Source organism: Anarhichas minor, unplaced genomic scaffold, assembly GCF_050575085.1.
Source record: "Anarhichas minor isolate MPS153535 unplaced genomic scaffold, ASM5057508v1 ptg000054l, whole genome shotgun sequence".
NCBI classification, from domain to species: Eukaryota; Metazoa; Chordata; class Actinopteri; order Perciformes; family Anarhichadidae; genus Anarhichas; species Anarhichas minor.
The window spans coordinates 662,460-680,446 of NW_027466500.1; the positions used below are offsets into that span (position 1 = coordinate 662,460).

Here is a 17,987-nt window from a genome sequence, read left to right on the forward strand (position 1 = left end):
ACTTACATAGCCGGAGTATTCTGAGTATTTGGATTAGATTCACCTTGCATGGCAGCCTCTGCCATCGGTGTATGACTGTGTGCGAATGGGGGAATGTTGACGTCTAGTCTAGTTTAATGAGCTTCGAGTGATCAAAAGACTAGAAAGGTTCTATTTAAACAAGTCCATTTAACAAATGACCACCTCCAGAGGGTAAGACTCATTCTTCCTTCTGTAGTCTACAGTCCCATTCATTTTAAAATCCTTCTTACGCTATGTCTAGCCTATTTATCACAATATGAATCCAATTCTGTGCATATACAGTATATACTGTATAGTTCATCATATAGTTGCTGTGTGTAAAATCGCTGCAGTGAACACGACCGCCTCACCCGCACAGTTAGCTGTCTTCTTAATGTGTGTTTTCAGGATAATGCTAATGAAGTTTTGCTCAAATATTGGTAGGGACAATTCTGTCCCCTCAAAATATTGGTAGGAGCATGTCCCTATTGTCCATATGCAAAACTATGCCTTTGGATTATCAACTAATCAATCAGTCGACACAATCATATGAGTGTTAGTCAGCTAAAAATGGCTTTGGTCGAGGACAGCCCTATTTAATGCAGACTTTAATCAGAGTAAAAATGTGGCTGTCAGCTGCATATGACCACCAGTCATGGTAATGTATTCCAGATGAGCCCACACATACTGTCAATGTGTATCCATTTGCTTTGTACTTGCTTTGAATCTGCTGGAAAGAATGTAGTCATCTCCCATAAAACTATATTAGGCTCATGAGATATCAGTATTGTTGGTTGCAAACATCACAATCAATTCCTCACAGTGTTGCACGGTTCATGGTTCTTTTTGAGGTGTATCTTGACCTCACACACCCTCACTTTGAGCCATGCTGTTGCCTAAATTCAAGAGTGTTTGGTCATGCTGTCTGACCTGTGTGTAATTAGCGAGCTGCTGGTGAACTTGTCCTGCCTCGCTGCACAATCTTTCTGTCATGAACCGTGTGCAGACTGAAAACTGCATTTCAAACTAGTAACTGATGTCCTTGTAGATTGCCACCATATGTGTAAATGCTGCTTTTCTAAACACTCTGTGCCATGCGCTTAGATGGAAATGCATTAGGTGCAGCCATCTGTTTCCGAACCTGAGGGCAGAGGTCGGAGTGCACAACTGTTTGTGGGCCCTTTGTTGTTGAGGCAAACAGGAAAAGATATATTTTGGGAAGAATTCTGATAACAGTGTTCTGTTCTTCTAATGACTAAAGCCTGCCGAGGAAATAATATTCCCATTTCAGCTTCCGTATGAGTACACTTCTTCCCCGTCTTTGGGGTTGTAACGGTATGAGATTTTCAAGGTACCATAACCATCTCAGAAAATATCACGGTTTCACAATCTATTGTTATTCCATTGTTATTATCGTTATTATCATTATTATTATTATTATTATTATTCTCAGTTGCAATGATCCTTAAAGGCTTGAGAAATTACCATCTTAAATAACTGAATTGTGTTAGTTTACATCCAAGCATGTTAAATTAACAACTAAATGAAAATGATTTCCTGTGATTATTAGCAATTAACACAAACCGCGCAGCCAGATTGCTCCTGTCTGTTCTTTTAACTCACACACAGTAGCTTATGTCAGTTCTTTTCAATACCTTGAATAAGCAAATATACACGCAATAATAACCGTCAATTCTAATGCCAGGGTATACCGTGAGACCAGTGTACCTTTTTAAAACCCTACTTGTCGTTATTCCTGGTGATAGATATACACGTGCTGGAAGTTGTTCATTGTGGAAAGATAATTTGTTTCCTCAGACAGTCGACTCAGGGCGGGTTTGAACCAATCACAGGGAGCTCGCTAGCTTGCTAGCTCCCGGTGATTGTATATCATAAGAACAACCACGCAGAGTTGTGTTTGCAGACCAGAACCAAAAGCCTCATAGCTCTTTGTTATCGGCACTGTTGAATAATTATTAAAGTCGAGACTTAAACCTGAAATATTTTAAAACCACTGAAGTCTGAATCGCATTCAATCAGCTGCACTCAGGAACAAGTGTAATTCATTATGAATGGTTTTAATGACATAATACTTGACCTCTATTGGCCCTCTCATTGACCCCTGATGTATTTCCAATGTGTGACGGAAACAGACGTACTTAATGAGTTTATTTGACCTTTCAGGAGGGAATGCACTTTGTGTCATTAAGGGAAGGCAAGCTAAAGTGGTGCCGTGGTATCTTTGACAAAGTGGCCTTGCTCCTAATGGGCCTCTCTTGTTTGTGCTTCTCTCACTAGGTGTACCTCATCAACGTCTCTTACTCAGACTCCACTTCCCATATCATCTACAGGAGGTACAGCAAATTCTTTGAGCTGCAGGTATGTTGTACTGGTAAATTAACTGAATACTTCTACTGTCACTAATTAATCACGTAATGAATCTAAAACTTAAAACTTGTTTGTGTGGCCTGGATGTGTCTTCATATTAAACTCTTGTGAGGTCAGTTTGACCTTTTGGTCACGTCTTTCTCTACTGCTGCTGGAAGGCGGTGTGCTTAGTGAAAGGTCTCATTTAAGACTGCTGGAGCCAGCTTGGAAAAAGGGAAATGGAGGGAAATCCAGTCAGCAGATGCAGGAAGAAATCATGACCTCAGTCAGAATACAGCATGGGGCAAAGCTGGGCCTCGGGATCTTTTAGGGATCCAGTAGCCTCCAGGGAAATTTCCACATTTCCTAAAAGTGACTCAGGTTTACATTTTAACCACACAGAGCTGAATTGTTTGTTCAAAAGATCTACATCTAAGTAGCTTAAGCAACAGTGTGAAGGGTGTAAACCTAAATCAATGCATACCTTATCAAGCACTTGTTTTGTTGTAAAAGACTCTCCGGCTCTTGTCTGATAACTCTCTCTGCCAGACTGCACTCTCCAGCGCGGTGGCTCTGGTGGGCTGGCTGCATTGGAGGCAGCAGAGGAAACCCTTTGTTCTCTGGTCTCTTGCTAATAGCCAGGGAAAATTCTGCCCCATGGTCCGTTTGATGGAAACAGAGCTTCTCTCCTGTCTCTGTAAACACTAGTCTTGTCCATAGATCCCTGCTGCCGAGGTGTGTTTGTCTGGGCAGGGTAATCTGAAGAGCAACCGTCTCCAGCTGTCCATACAAAACGGATAGAGATACTGTATTATATTTGTCCTTACATGCATATAGTCATAGAGGTGAAAGATGAAGTGTTTGGAGCGAAGCACTCTGGAAGACAATCTACGATTAGTGTTGGATTGAGCAGGTGTAAAAAAACAAACAGGTCATTAAAAAAAATTCCATTATGCCATTATAAAAAAATACCTAATAATTACAGGAAGGTGTTGTTCAGGTAATGCAGGGACCAATCACAAAATGCATTGGATGAAATAAGGAGTAAGTTGTTGGGGTAATGAACAGTTTTGCAGGCTTAGATTTAAGGACTGAAAAAAAGATGCTTTTCCCTGGGAGTTCAGTTAAGACGGCTATTTAACTGCTGCATGCTGCCGATTTCAATAGTGTTGAGTTTACCTATAGTCTCTCTTCTCTACCGCCTCTATTACAATATTTGTCTTTTCTCCAGGCAGAAAGCTTCTGCTCGTGTGTCTGCCAACTGACACCTACAATCTTTCCCCGGCAACTGCACAGCTCTCTGTATTCGTAGCACAATTGCTCGTTCTATGTTGGCGAAAAAGCTGACAGAGGAGAAAAAAAAAATGCATCTGACACTCTTGGCCTGACAAATGTGACCATGATCTCATCAGAGAACCATTAATTCAGAATTCAGAAAAGCCAAGTAAGGTCACAGAACAAGGAACGCCCTTTAAGCCGTCGCCAATCGTTCATATTGTGTCCAACATCAGCTAGCACTGTCCAGCTGGTCATATAAAACCCCTCTTCAACAACAGGCAGCTTTGTTGTTTGTCTGATAAAGACGAGGGATCCACTTTCGGTGCAAAATGGATGTCGAAAAGTGCACTTTCTGCTATTGTTTCAAACCTCCCCATTGCATTAAACATAACTCATAACTGTTCCTCTGGGAAGCAATTATCATAAATGATTAGGATCTCCTTTTTACCTGAATCCTGCTCTTTGTCTTTTCTGCTGACCTCGAAGTGAAGTCTTTATAATGCATGTGCAGAGTTAAGCACATTGATTCCTTGTTTTAAAGGCGGTTGTTTTTATGCCGAATACTGCTGAGCCTGAGTTCCACCAAAATGTTGTTTCTGGTGTCAAAGGGAAATGTTTTTGACCCGCATATGTTTGAGGTGAGCAGATTTGGTCAGTGTGACAGACTTGACCGTTGACCGTCAGAGAGAAAGGAGTGAGCGCTCCCCTCCTCCACACCCTTCAACCACAGCAGACAGAGCACATGGGTCACAGCATTCCTCAGGGGGATTGTGGAGTGTGCAAGCTGGCCTGGTTTCTTTATGGACAGAAACCTCTCCAAAATCCCTTAGTCGTCATTATGTTTGGATCGAGGAACTGGACCAGGGTCAACTCTACTCCGTCTGCATTATAATTTGTCTGGCCTATATTCTTGATACAAGAGAAGACTTCAACAAGGTTATTTTTCTCTAAAAACTGTTACTGAGGGAAGACAAACTAATGGCTGAGAGCACTTGCTCTCGTTAAAGATTATTTAGAAGTCAGAAGAACTCATTGTGGAGTTTTTTTTTTAAAGTGTCAAAATCAAGGCAGCAGATATTATCTTCTTTATTCCATGCGCTCTTCTTCCTTGTCGAAACATGAGGCCTACATTAACCCACAAATCGACTCAACGGCTGACAGTTTGATCGGAATTTGGGGGTCGGCCAATGTGGCCAAGAGATGAGGAGCGTGCTACAGAGCATCCGTAAACTCACTTCTTTCTAACTGGGCACCACCATTTTTATTTTCAAACTTGAAAAAAAACAACTACTAGCTGACCGAAGTGATGTCACTTGAGGCACATTTTTAGACTGCAGACAGCTTCATCTTGAGCCACAAAAAGCTTTATTCAACTTTTTCCCCCATATGTAAACACACTTTCATGTGTAAAATGATTTCCCTTTCTCAATGAATAAACCGATTGTAGCCAATGGATAGAAGAGATGAACAGCCCAAAGATTTTAGTGCTTTTAAGAGTTCCAACAATTTGTTAGTACTAAAAAAGGCATACGATGTGAGTTTATATCACTTGTTTCTTGTTTCTGCAGCTCTTTTAACAACATGCTTGATAAATCTGAGACAGTTTCTGTCCAAGATGGCTGTTGCATCATAGTCTTTCTGAATTTAACAACTGTAAAGTAGATGTCAAAATACAGCCCGGGGATGGAATCAGATTGTTTACCCACTCAAACATTCCTCCACACTCCCCCCCCGTCTGAGATTCCTCTCATAACAGTTTCTTTGTCTGCTGCACAGTGCATGCTTCTATGATCATCGTTACAGTGTTCAGAAGCTGCTTGGGTTCATGTCCATAACGTCATAATGCCAAAATAGAGATGGTTGACTATTCATTACACTTCCCTTCTCCGGTATTTATTATGAGCTGGCGCAGGAAGTACATCCTCCGATGGGCCTTTTTCCCCTGACGGTGTCTATGTTAGAAGTCCACTTGAGCTCCTTGGAGGTGGTGGATCCCAGATACTTGAAGGTTTCCACAGCAGACACAGTGTTGCTCAGTATGGGGATGGTCAGTCAGTGTAGAGGTGCTCCCCCTGAAGTCCACTGTTACGTCCACAGTTTTAAGGGCGTTTCAGCTCCAGGTTCTTCTGTCCACACCAGAGGTCCAGCTGTTCAACCTCCCCGTCTGTATGCAAACTCAACACCGTCCCGGGTGAGGCAGATGAAGTGTGTAAAAAAAGAGATTGAGAAACACGATTACATCATAGCACCTGTTGCTACATGGTTCATTTTTCCCAGTGTCTCATTCCACAGTAGTGTAAGAGACTGTGACAAATCAGAATCCTCTGCCTTCTTTTAGTGCTCCTAATTGCATTTGCAAGATTCCCCCGTGCTTAGTTTGACAGTTTGATTGGAGTCCATGAGCTTCACGAGCAGTGATTGAGTGTTAGAGACTCCTCGGCACTGATTGGTGGTTTTCCTGTGGGCGCGGTGGAATGGTAACGTCAAATGGAGCAATAAAAAGGAGGCAGAAGATTTTTTTATTTTGATCTGTCTTATGTACTTCTGTGAGGATATATTGACAGTTTGAGCAAATATCACAAAAAGTGTTTTTTTTTTATTCACCGATTGCAGCTTTATCACACTGAAGCAATATGGAGTAAATGCAGCAACTCCCTGAAATGTGAGAAATGTTTTCCCTTCAAGTTGTCGGGCTGTTGCCATAGAAATGACTTTCACACCTGTCCTGTAGAGCGGGGAGTGTATCAAGGCAGGTCCCCCCGGGGGGGGGGGGGGGGGTCGGTGTCATTATCGCCTCTCTCTCCCCCGAGGTGAAACGGCTGCATCCAACTGGGAGGCTGATACTGTATGTATGCAGTTCGATGTGTCAGACAAACAATAGTCGTCCGTAAGGACAAAGTAAAAGGGCTGAGTATAAAGCTCTGGTTAACCACGCCTGCACACACACACACACACACACACATCACGGTAAGATTTCTGGTCTTATTAGAGTTGTATGCTCCAAAAACAAAGACAAGGAAGGGATTTAATTTGCAGAATTCCCTGTTTCTGTAACGCATAATGAAGGCTTCCCTCTTCAAAAGAAACCCATTTCTTGTTAGCTGTCTCTATATATATATATATATATTGGAGGAGGGGGGAAACGCCATGCCCTGAGAGACATTAATGGATTTTGCAAAGGCAGCAGATGAGTTCAAGAAAGGGAAGAACCACAAGAAGAGAAACCAAACCACCCTTACTTGAAAAGTCCCACAAACAACTTCTGCATGCCCAGACATAGTGGATCCCATTTGCCTCCCCAAGCTTGGTTCTGTTTGTCCACCTGGCTCTTTTTGGCTCGGTTGAGACCACAATTAGTCTGCCGGTCTCCTCCTCCCAGTTGAGTGTGCTTTAGCTTGACGCTGACCGTCTTTGCGGTTTATCAGAGCACATCTGGAACAAAGCAAAGCAGAACGAAACAAAAGCGGGGCTGCATCTGGATTTTGAGCTGGGTGTCACTGTAGGATGCTCTCGTGCGTTTACGGTACTATGATTTATTCAAAGAGGAAACCAGAAACTCTTGTCCGTCATGCAGACACATACATGCACATTTGCAATGCATGTTTTTTTCAACACTCGGCAAAACAACCTCATTCATCATTCAAAGAACGGCACACTTTCTTTGTACACATGGGACAGATACTGATACAGACATATATGTATCGCCCCGTAAATGGTTCGATGTATCAAGTGTCGACATCAAAGTGTTTTCTCCTCTGATGGCGTTTTATGCTCGTTAAGCGGAACTTGCTTTTGATATTTTTTTTTTCAGATAATTGTGGGTGACGTAACCTTGTTCACTGCCTCAGAGGTATAAGTGACTCTGTTAACACAGTGGCTTCTCAGACGATATGTATTTTCACCCCTCTTTGAACTCCGTATGATGTACCGTAACAAAAGGGTCGACTGTTCCTGTTTGCAATCCCTTTTTTTGTTTCTACTCTCATCTCAGATTCCTCCACTTTCAACTTTGTCTGATTAACTTGTAGTAGATACAATTGACATTGGTATGTATTGTTTTTTTGGGAGGGGGGGGGGTTATTAAAAAGGCCCTTTTTGCTGCACAACTCATGTTTGTGTCGCTCTTTACTTTCTCCCTCACTGTTGCAGATGCGAGTACTCGACAAATTCCCAATCGAGGGAGGACAGAAGGACCCCAAAAAGAGGATCATTCCTTTTTTGCCAGGTGATGAACACACCGCATCATAGCAAGCACAACACTCTGATATCACTGTTGCATCAATTTTAGATTTATTCAAGACACTGCAGTACTCAAGCGCCTCGTAAGCACAAGCAAAAGAAAGGCCTTCAGACATTTTAGCACACCTACATACTCTACCAAATTGCAATGTATTTATTAAAGGAGCCGTAATTACAAATTGATATAGCAGCAAACAACTATTTGCTATGTAAAGAAGTCAGTTTGTGAATGGGTAAGTGGTGTTGTTGTCTAAGCTTCTACTTGCTTGGTTTACATAAGCCGGGCGCTTGTGCTTATAGTGCATGTTAGTGCATGTTAGTGCATGTGAGTGAGTCCCACTGTGCACTGCTCTCCTAGCATAGCACCCACCCTCCGGTTCCCCCTCAGGTAAACACTGTTATCTCTGTCAGCACTGTGGCCATAGTTTTCACTGTTGGCACTGTTTGCACCGATAGCTATGAGAGCCGTTGAGAGGCTATTAGAATCCTCCAGATCTCGGGTCCTGCACCTAAATCAATTGAAAAAGATTAATTACACACAGCTGAGTGCAAGGCTATAAAAATAGCAAAGGAAACAAACCTGCCATCATACCGTCTGCCGATTAATATGCATGACGTATGGGAGTGGTTTCCACTCTTCAAACATTCCGACCTCACAAAGATACAAATATGAGGGAGACATGGTCTTTAATTAACTTTTCTGGCATGGATTTTGCAGTCATTACATTTTTCCTTATTGTTTGATTAACTGCCATACTCCACCCAAGCTAAATCAATTTGTGGTCTTCCATGGCAGTAGGAGGCAAGCAGAGAGGGATTTGTCTAATGTAATAAATTCATTGTGGGCTAGAGCAGAGGAGAGCAGTGAAGAGCTCCTTTGTTAGACAAGCTGTACAGCTCAAGTCTCTGTCAGCCCAAGATGGGGTGAACTGTCTTCCCTTACACATATCAAACAGCATGCACGACTTACTGTTTTAGTGCTCCTTGCGTATTTATATGATTATAGCAGTCAGTCTCCTAAGCGTTATAATGTGAGGATGAGTAGCTTTTTTGCGACTGCTGACATCAATTTATGGGTCAGAAGACCCTTTGGAGTTTTTCTGCTTTTAGAATCAAGCCTGTGTTTTTAAATATTTAAAAAATGTATGCAATGTATGCTACTTTTTCATTAGTATGTCATATCAAAGGGAAACACACTTACTTCCTGCAGCTGGACTTTACGCTGACAACATATGAATTAATTATTGGGTCAAGATACAGCCTCGGTGTGTAAACATCCGTCTCCCGAGAGGCTCTACTAAATGCTGATGTTTTTTTAGTTTTATTCATGTGTTTTATGCAGGATGTTTTATTCAATACATCCTGCATTTCAATACGTCAGATTAATTTATATATATATATACATATCCACACACGGACATGCATACATATATTTATAAGGGATCTCTGATGACGTGCTGGTTTAAAAATAAATAAATGCATCACAAATAGCAAAGCCTTTTAATAAGTACGTTTAATCTTACATTTTGTGTTTTGGGATTTGTATGTTCAGTGCTCTGTTTTTTTCTTCAGGTAAAGTCTTGTTTCGCCGAAGTCACATCAGAGATGTCGCTGTCAAAAGGCTGAAGCACCTTGATAATTACTGCAAAGTAAGACAAAGGCTGTATGTCTCATAATGTCCCATTTAGTATCACATCGTCAGTAACACCATACACCTGCTCGGAAAGTAAATGTTCACTACTTATGTTTGGTTTACATGTTGGTTGGGAGAGAATTTTATCCACGTCAATGCTCTACTCCCTGAACATTTTCCACAGTGTTTTCAAGGCAGGCCTCAACATTTATCTCCCCCACCAGCCTCAACAGGAAAGCAACGGCTCTATCTGCACTGGTCATTTCCCGTCACCAATGTAAATAGGCCGCCTATAAAGGAAACAAGGGAAATGGGGGCACACAGGGGTATGACAGAATCCAACGAATAAGAATGAATCAGCAGACTTAAAGTGTAGTAGTGAGTGCAGATGGCTACCTGACCCTCTTATATGCATTAGGTTGGAGATATGAATGTGGGGCAAGTGCAGTTTTAATTTACAGAAACAAAGCGAGATTTTTCTGCGAAAGCAAGAAGCTTAAAGATTTATTTTTAATATAGTTCCTTCAAGGCTGTCTTCTCTGATTCAGGTGCAGCGGGCTGAAGTGTCTCATTTTGAAAGCCCGTGCAGCTGAGACAGGCGATTGTTATACAATTTCACCTCTGTGTATTTTCCTTCATTTTAACCCTCCCTCTGGGCTCAGGACATTCTTCCTTCCCCTCCACACCCTTCACATCTCCGCCTGGTCTTCTCATCTGACTGTACAATGACTCAGTGTGCTAAACTTGTTACTCATTGCCATTCAAACCAAACTCCAGCACTTTTAACCACACCTGCAATCTTTTTAATGTGTGTTTTTGTCCTTCTTCCCCGCAGGCTCTGATGAAGCTTCCCTCCCCCATTTCTCAAAGTGAGGAGGTCCTTAAGTTCTTTGAGACCAAATCAGAGGACCTCAACCCTCCCACAGAGTGAGTAATTATGACCGCACACTTAAGATCAAAAGCTATTATTGAGCATCATCTCGTTACGTGAGCTGCTTGATACCAAACACTGCCCTTTGGCGGGTTGTGAACACTGGCTACAGTGTGGTTCAGCAGCTGGGACAGCGCTGACCCGTCCTGATCCGGAGACTTTGCTGTGTCTCGGGGATGATTAATGGATGCTGGTTGAGAGGCACTGTGTTTTATTAATAATGATCTCTAGGAGGTGACGCCCGATCCCTGAAACAAATGCGTATGGATCAGCGGTGTCACGAGAGTGCAGCTGAGTTCAAGTCTCAGCACAGATAAGACTCTCATGCTAGTCATTTGTCATCCTCACTTCAAAGTCAGAGTGGGAATAGTTACAGAGTGGCTGCACGATTACTTTCAGATGAAATTATATTCTTTCGTTTCAGTACAATGTACAATTGAAGTGTGTCTGATAGTATTTTTCTCTTATTTAAACTCTTTTTGGTTTTTTTCTTTGTACACTTCCCAACACGCTCAAGGAGCAACATGTGGTAACCTCATAAGTGGTCTCTCCACTACCGCCAGGCCCACCACCTCTAACCCTAACTGCCCACTCATGTTAATCCCACTTCAAAGCCAGATCCTCCTCCAGTCTTGGAGGATCTCGATTTATATTGAGATGCTGAGGTCTAAAAGCCATGCCACCCAAGTGCTCAGTTCACTCCTGAAGATCTGGAAAATGTCTAATTGACTTATAGGGTGTTAACCTTTTTATTTTTTTTTCCACAAACTCACAATATCACAAAAAATGTAATCTTATGATGCTAATTAAATTACAATGTGGGAGGTACGGTGAAGAAACTCTCTATATGTCGTCATTGTTAAACTGTTTACCACCAAAAAGTTAAATCAATGAAGTCAGTGACATTTTTGGAAATAATTTGAAAACAGCATAATGATAAAATAGCAAAAAATAAAAGCAAAATAGCTTTTCTGCTCATGTGATAATGATACATTCTTTGTTCAGCAGTCCCAGTCACTGAAACAAGACAAGTACAGGCAGTAAAAAGAAATTCAACTTTTATCCAATCAATCCGGTATGTCTCTATTACAATAACTGAGCTTAATAATGAGGCAAATCATACTGGTAACATTTTGTCCATCATGAAACATTTTACTGGTGTTTCTGCCACTGTTAGCAGAAGCAGCTCGGTAGTGTTGTTTGTCAAGCCCTCATCTGCTACTGCCATCTAATGGTCAACAGATGTCACAGCACCGATTGAAATAAATAAATGGATGTGATGTTGCTCCATCACAAGAGGGAGCCATGCAATAAGCTGGCAAAATTGTAAGCCGTTTCTCTTGACTGTTGATGGATGACAGACATTATCTCACTACTGATACGAGGTCGTGTGTGTTTGTGGCAAAAAAAAAAACACGTCTTACTCTATTTTTAATGTTTGATTGGCCTTTTTAGATTTATCTTGATAAATAGATTGCATCGTGTGTGGCTTTGTGAACTTTACACGGAAGATACTGTACATAGAACTGTACTGCTTTTGCCCATGTGGAACGTTGTTAAAATGTCTTCATCATTATCATCAAAGCTACGGTGATTTCTACCTCGTTCAGATGTTTTTGCTGAGATAATATGTGCCGTCAATATCAGCCCGGGTATTGCTTGTTCACCGATGAATATATTTTACTGCAATGTGACTTTCTAGCTGTGGCTTTGAACTATATTTTTCGAGTGGTAAAAGATAGTCACACTTTATCAGGCCCCATGGGGAAATTTGTCCTCCGCATTTGATCCATCCTAACTATTTACATTGTGTAGCCACAGCGTAGCGCCTGGAGACCATCTGCAGATCTGAGGCCAGCAACTTGGTCAAGGGCAAATGCATAATTATGAATAATACCCGTAAAGAAATGCACATATCCATCATCTCCATTTTAAATAACATTTTACTTTTCATACTATCAAATCTCAGGTTAAAACACATCTTTTATTAATGTGTTTATGCCTTGCTGACATGTTGATGGGAGGCCTCATTGGTTACTCTGAAGGCTGGTTCGTTCAGTTGTACTTTAGTCTAACAGACTTGAGCGCTACATCTATGTTGAGACTTGGGAGTTAGAGCATATGGGACCCAGCGGGGACTATACTATATACTATACTGACTCAACATACAAAAAAAAAAAATGACAACCTCGACCCGCAGAGGGAACTTTACGTCTCCTGAAAAACAAATATCAGTACTTCCTGGACTGTACTTCCTGTGCATTCATCCAGTCCATTTAAGGCTGTTGGGCCTCATGCGAGGGCATTTTTGTATTCTCCTCCTAATTCTGTTTTCTGTGAGGTTTGATCATACGAGACAATCTGATTCACCAAACTCTCTTCACTTCACTAATTTATCTTAATCACTAATTTCAGCCTGTCAAGTGCTGCCACCTCATGAAGAAGTGCACGTTTGTGAGATGTTTTCTACGGCACAGCCAACGCCCCTAAAGCTGCCATACAATTCACATTGTACTGACTTACCTTCATTTCATGGACATTTATTGTAGCCTTGCCCTTAATCATAACCGCTACATGATTATCCCCGATGATTAACCATAAGGGAAGTTATTAGTGGTTGATATGTGGTCAAACTAACATTCCTTTAGGCTGGCATCACTAGAATCATGACCAAGCTTTGCTGGGGAGTTGGACCTGTTATTACAAGTTTACTGTGCTTGTGTGTGTTCTCTTGTGTGGATTAAATAAACTGCATAATTTCATTTCTTATATACACACAAAAATCCACCTACTACGCCCTTTCTGTGTGCATATCAGACCTCTGCTCATAATCACAATGATTTCCTGTTCTATGACGTCGACCTGTTGCCCCCAGAGCTGGAGGTCACTCCTGCGGAGGTTAATCTCAGGTCAGGCAGGAGTGTCTGTGTAACGTATGCATGAAGCAGGGCAGACGCTTCAGTCCTTTGACTTGGCTGAGAAATGTGAGCAAAGGACTGATGTCTCACACATTCCATTTCTAATAGGCCCACCTACAAAGAGTGAGCTGCAGTTATGTGCAAACAGATGGTTATTCTCAACTCAAGCTTAGAATGTCTCGTGGGCTCTGACCGTGTTCAGCCCATGCGTCTCCTGGCATGGGAGTGTACGTAATGAAACCAAAACTGTGAAGACTATCTCCCAACTTCTGTGACTCTCTATTGGGTAACTAAACGTACCCCTAAAAACATGGCCGCAAAGTCTTAAGCATGTAATAGTGTTCGGACATATTTTTGCTCTCCTTACCGTCCCTTAATTTATTCGATTTTGCTGGCGATAGGAGGAAAGTGCACCGAGCCAAAGTCGTGGGCTCACTCTCCTCCTGGGAAGAATATTATTCCAGCTCTGTGCTCAGGGTCACAAGCTAGCAGGGCAGGTCAAGCATCCACTTTGTCTCCATTGTTTCTCCCCAACCCTCTAAAAGTATAGTGCTTCCCTCAGTTTCATCTCCACCCTACCAGATTTTGACAAAATAAACACTTCATGAAATACTTCAGATATGTTTAACATGCATTACGATTAATTTGTCTTAAACTGTCTTGATGTGAACAGTATCTGTGAACCCAGCTTGCTTTTCCGCCCTGAAAAGAATCGGTGAACTACTCGCAGCGTATGTGATGTGTGCGTTGTTTGAGTTTAAAACATATTTGGTTTTACTCTGATCTGCTAAAGTTGAGAGTTTAAAGTCGTCTCAGTGATACACGGACATCATCTGCCTTAGACTATGCTTATTTTCTTAATAAACTATAAACCTATTTATGTTGGCTCTGCATGAATATTTGAGATATAAAGGTTACGAAATTCATTTCCACACTATGAACATTACTTGAAGATCCAATATAAACAATTTTACAGTGTCACAATCAAATTTAATTTGTTGTTTTATTTCAAAATTGAGTAAGTAATGACGCTGAACTGAGCTGGAAGCTATTACATGTGTGATTGGGAATATCTCATAACTTGTTCATGCATCTGGAAACAGAGAAGCCTTGTGCCAAAAATGACTTTATCTTAATAACAGAGGAATACAGTTATTGGTTAAAAAAAAATGTTTTGATTTAGCGAGACGTGTTGCGTAGCTTGAAAAAATATAATCCTTTTATGATGCTTGCCAGACACTGACCTACATCTTCAAGTAATTTTACATTTTTTTGTTATTGTCCTCAATAGCAAACAGCTTCAGAAATATTTCAGAAATTGCAATATAGTTAAAATCCAACTATTTCTAGTTAACCGGAATCAGTGCAACACAGAGAGTAAACAAGCTGTAACCTGGCGAGGTTTATCCAAACATTTACTCATATCCATAACTGACCATGGCTCCGGTCCTGCTGCTGGCCTCTTCAGAGAGCCAGGTGTCCGTTCCCATCTGCGTCAAACTTCAGCTTCTCCTCAGTGAGTTCTCTCTGCAGCTCAGTTAACTACAGGAGGACCAACAAGCTACAAACCGCACACAAACCCAGATTCTGAAATGTTGGCCTGTTTTGAAATGTTTATGCATTTCCGTTGTATAACAAATTCTTATCAAACAGGATTAGGTAATTATGTGAAGCATCATCACTTATGCAAGTGCATTAGAGCAAATGAAATTAAAATTGAACTGACAACACTTCAATAAGCGGATTTAAATGTATTCATCCTTTGTATCCATTCCTTGTTTTGTTTTGTTTGTCTTTAAATTACTCATTTCTGTCAAACTAAAATACTCGCTTCATATTTTCTCTGGCTGAGTAGATCCAACAACAATTCTGCAAAATAACCTGTTCCAGTCTAAATGATAATAAACCGAACCAAAAAGAGGAGCACACAGACGTGTACAGTAAATGCGCACACAGTCGGAGTCGGGGGCAAATTGACGCTCCGTGACTCTGATGAGTGTGAAAGCACAGAGCGGGTTCATTGACACTAGCGCTCATCCTTTCAGTGTTTTGTTACGGTCCAGGCTTTGGAACAGAAAGCCGCTTTCACATCTAAATATGAATGGGACTTATCGAGGGGATATGATACTGTTGTCGAGTAAATAAATGCTGCTCTGTTATATATAGGCAGCTGCGTCGCCTTCATATACACAACATGTCTGCCATTTGAACAAATACATACATGCGAGGCAGTATATATCAGATAAAAGCTCTGATTTGTGTTGTTACTGTCCTTGACACACTTACTGTAGTCATCCAGACACACCCGTGTGATGTATCCCGCCATGTCTCCCTCCCTCTGGTAGTGGGTCAAGTTCTGCATGCATTCTCAACAAGGGTTTGGCTGGTACTTGTGTGCCAACTGCATTCGGATGGTCCCAGGCAGAGATTCCGCTGTAACCAGTCACTGGATTGATCAAGTCATATTAATGCTCTGACCTCTCTTGCACACACACTCATACTGACCATGCTCCTCTGGTGTTGCTTCCTTTCCAGAGACTGCGGAGGCTCCGGCAAACGTAAATCAGGTAAGAATCTGAAATAATATTATCTTGGTTGATCAGTATCCATGCATTTGTATTGTGCCTTCATTGTATTTACTGGTTACTTGAATGTGATATTGTGATTTTGACTACAAGTTTGAGAGTGAAACATATCTGGGGGACATCTGTAGTCCGCTCCTCATCTCTGCTTGAGGCTACATTAGCCACTGCTAGCATAACTCACCCGAATCTCCGGCAGTCACGTTGCATTGTGGGTAATGTTACCAGGTTTCGTCACCTGGTTTTGACAAGGAAGAAGAATGTTTGGAAAAGAGCTGCCACAATTAATTGATCAATTGATAATTCAATCAACAGAAAATGAATCGGCAACTATTTTCAGGTTATTTTTCAGGCAAAAATGGCAAATATTTTTTGCTTCAGCTTCTCAAATGAACAGATTTGCTGTAATTTGTTATCACACATGACGTCAAAAATACCTCATAGTGAGGTCTGCCAAATGGCATTTTGTCACAGTTTAAAAAAATAATATTTGACAGAATAAAATAATGTACATGGTCTTCAAAAACACACACAACCTGAGCAAACACTGCTGTATGGTAATGAAATAGTTAAGAGAACAGTGTTGGGTGGGAGAAACCACCTGTTTGTGCATCTGTAAGTTTGCTCTGCCAGGGTTGGCTGTTGGCTTCATGTTTGTATGTGAGAGAGAGCAAGGAAGACACAAAGTCCAAGTTACTCAGCCGAGCAGGGGGATACAGGCGTGGGAGGCAGCAGGAAAGGAATGAGACGGGTTTCGTCAACAGCTGTGCAAGTGTTGCGTATTTGTGTGTGCGGGCACTTGCATTGCATGCAGTCTCAGAATACCCACACGAATTACTAAATTACACACTAGCCGTGCAAAGTTGCTGTGGCCATCCTTCCTGCAATCTGCCACAGATATGTATGACATCGCTGGGCAATGAAAGTCTCTGTAAATGACCTGTAAGTTAGTTTTTCTGTGGGCGATGCATTCTGAGGAAAAGCTGTGCCGGAGTTGCCACCAAACGAAATAAGACCCCAACCTAATTTCATAATATGTTCCATGGTATTGAGGCTTCACGTAACACGGAATTCCAGCTACATAACCAAATGGAAAAATGCGTCTTATTTTAGCTGTGTGTGTGTGTGTGTGTGTGTGTGTGTGTGTGTGTGTGTGTGTGTGTGTGTGTCGCGTAACCTACATTTAGTCTGTGCAATATATTAGATTGGTTTCCAGTCATATTCATATCTGCTGCCTGGAAAGTTTGTCATATGTCTGACGTATTGTGTGACGTTTGCATGCACAGCTTCAGCTGTTTCATTCTGAATGGTTGGGTTTGATAGTAAATATGTTATTTCCTATGCAGTTTCTAAGATGCACATGCATTTATGCTTACAATAAATTATTCGATGGGATCAAGTCGACCAGTGGAAACAATAATAACACACTTAATGTCTGGTGCCCATGATGATTTGCTATTCACAGTCAACATGGAGCACGTACTGTACAAGCCCCGCATACTTGATCTCTAAACCTTCACTACAGTCCCCATGCTGGACGTTAGCGGTTAACGCAGCTGAAAGATTGATCTCTCTCTTTTAAAGCAGGACAGCAGATAAAGTGCAGTGGATCTGTGGTGAATTTGTGCTGTAGCTGCAGCTTACGGTTTCCATAATTACATGGTTCAGGTCTCCGTAAGAGTTTACTGAGCCCCTGCCCCTAAACAGGAGAATGTAGCCCTTTACCACAAAACTGCTCGCGGTTCGAGGTTTGACTAGGAACTCCGTTTACCTGGCAAGCAGAAGAAATCAGATGAATCTCTTCGGTTGACACTCTCCCGGCTCTCACTATCTTCTTGTCGTGACGATATTGGCAACATCGTAATTGTTTGACTTTTTTGTCTCCCTCTTCAGCAATTTCCCTCCGGACGAATAAAGTCCTATCTTATCTAACTTCTCATTGTCTTCGATACTCTTCGTTAGAAATTAGTTTTGTACTGATAGGTGATGGAGATCAATGGGAGAAAAAAAGTAATTTAAAAGGGAATTATGTGTGTACT

The 17,987-nt window shown here is 41.5% G+C and overlaps 1 protein-coding gene across 2 annotated transcripts in view; it reads left to right on the top strand.

The window, feature by feature from the left end:
• LOC142931801 (SH3 and PX domain-containing protein 2A-like) overlaps positions 1–17,987 on the top strand; it is a 47,944-nt gene that overhangs the window by 4,651 nt on the left and 25,306 nt on the right. For both annotated transcript variants that reach the window (XM_076075901.1, XM_076075902.1), the window contains exons 2-6: positions 2,299–2,379; positions 7,795–7,870; positions 9,457–9,533; positions 10,353–10,444; positions 15,902–15,933. In XM_076075901.1, the coding sequence (XP_075932016.1) occupies positions 2,299–2,379; positions 7,795–7,870; positions 9,457–9,533; positions 10,353–10,444; positions 15,902–15,933 (358 nt within the window). The remainder of the gene's footprint in view (positions 1–2,298; positions 2,380–7,794; positions 7,871–9,456; positions 9,534–10,352; positions 10,445–15,901; positions 15,934–17,987) is intronic.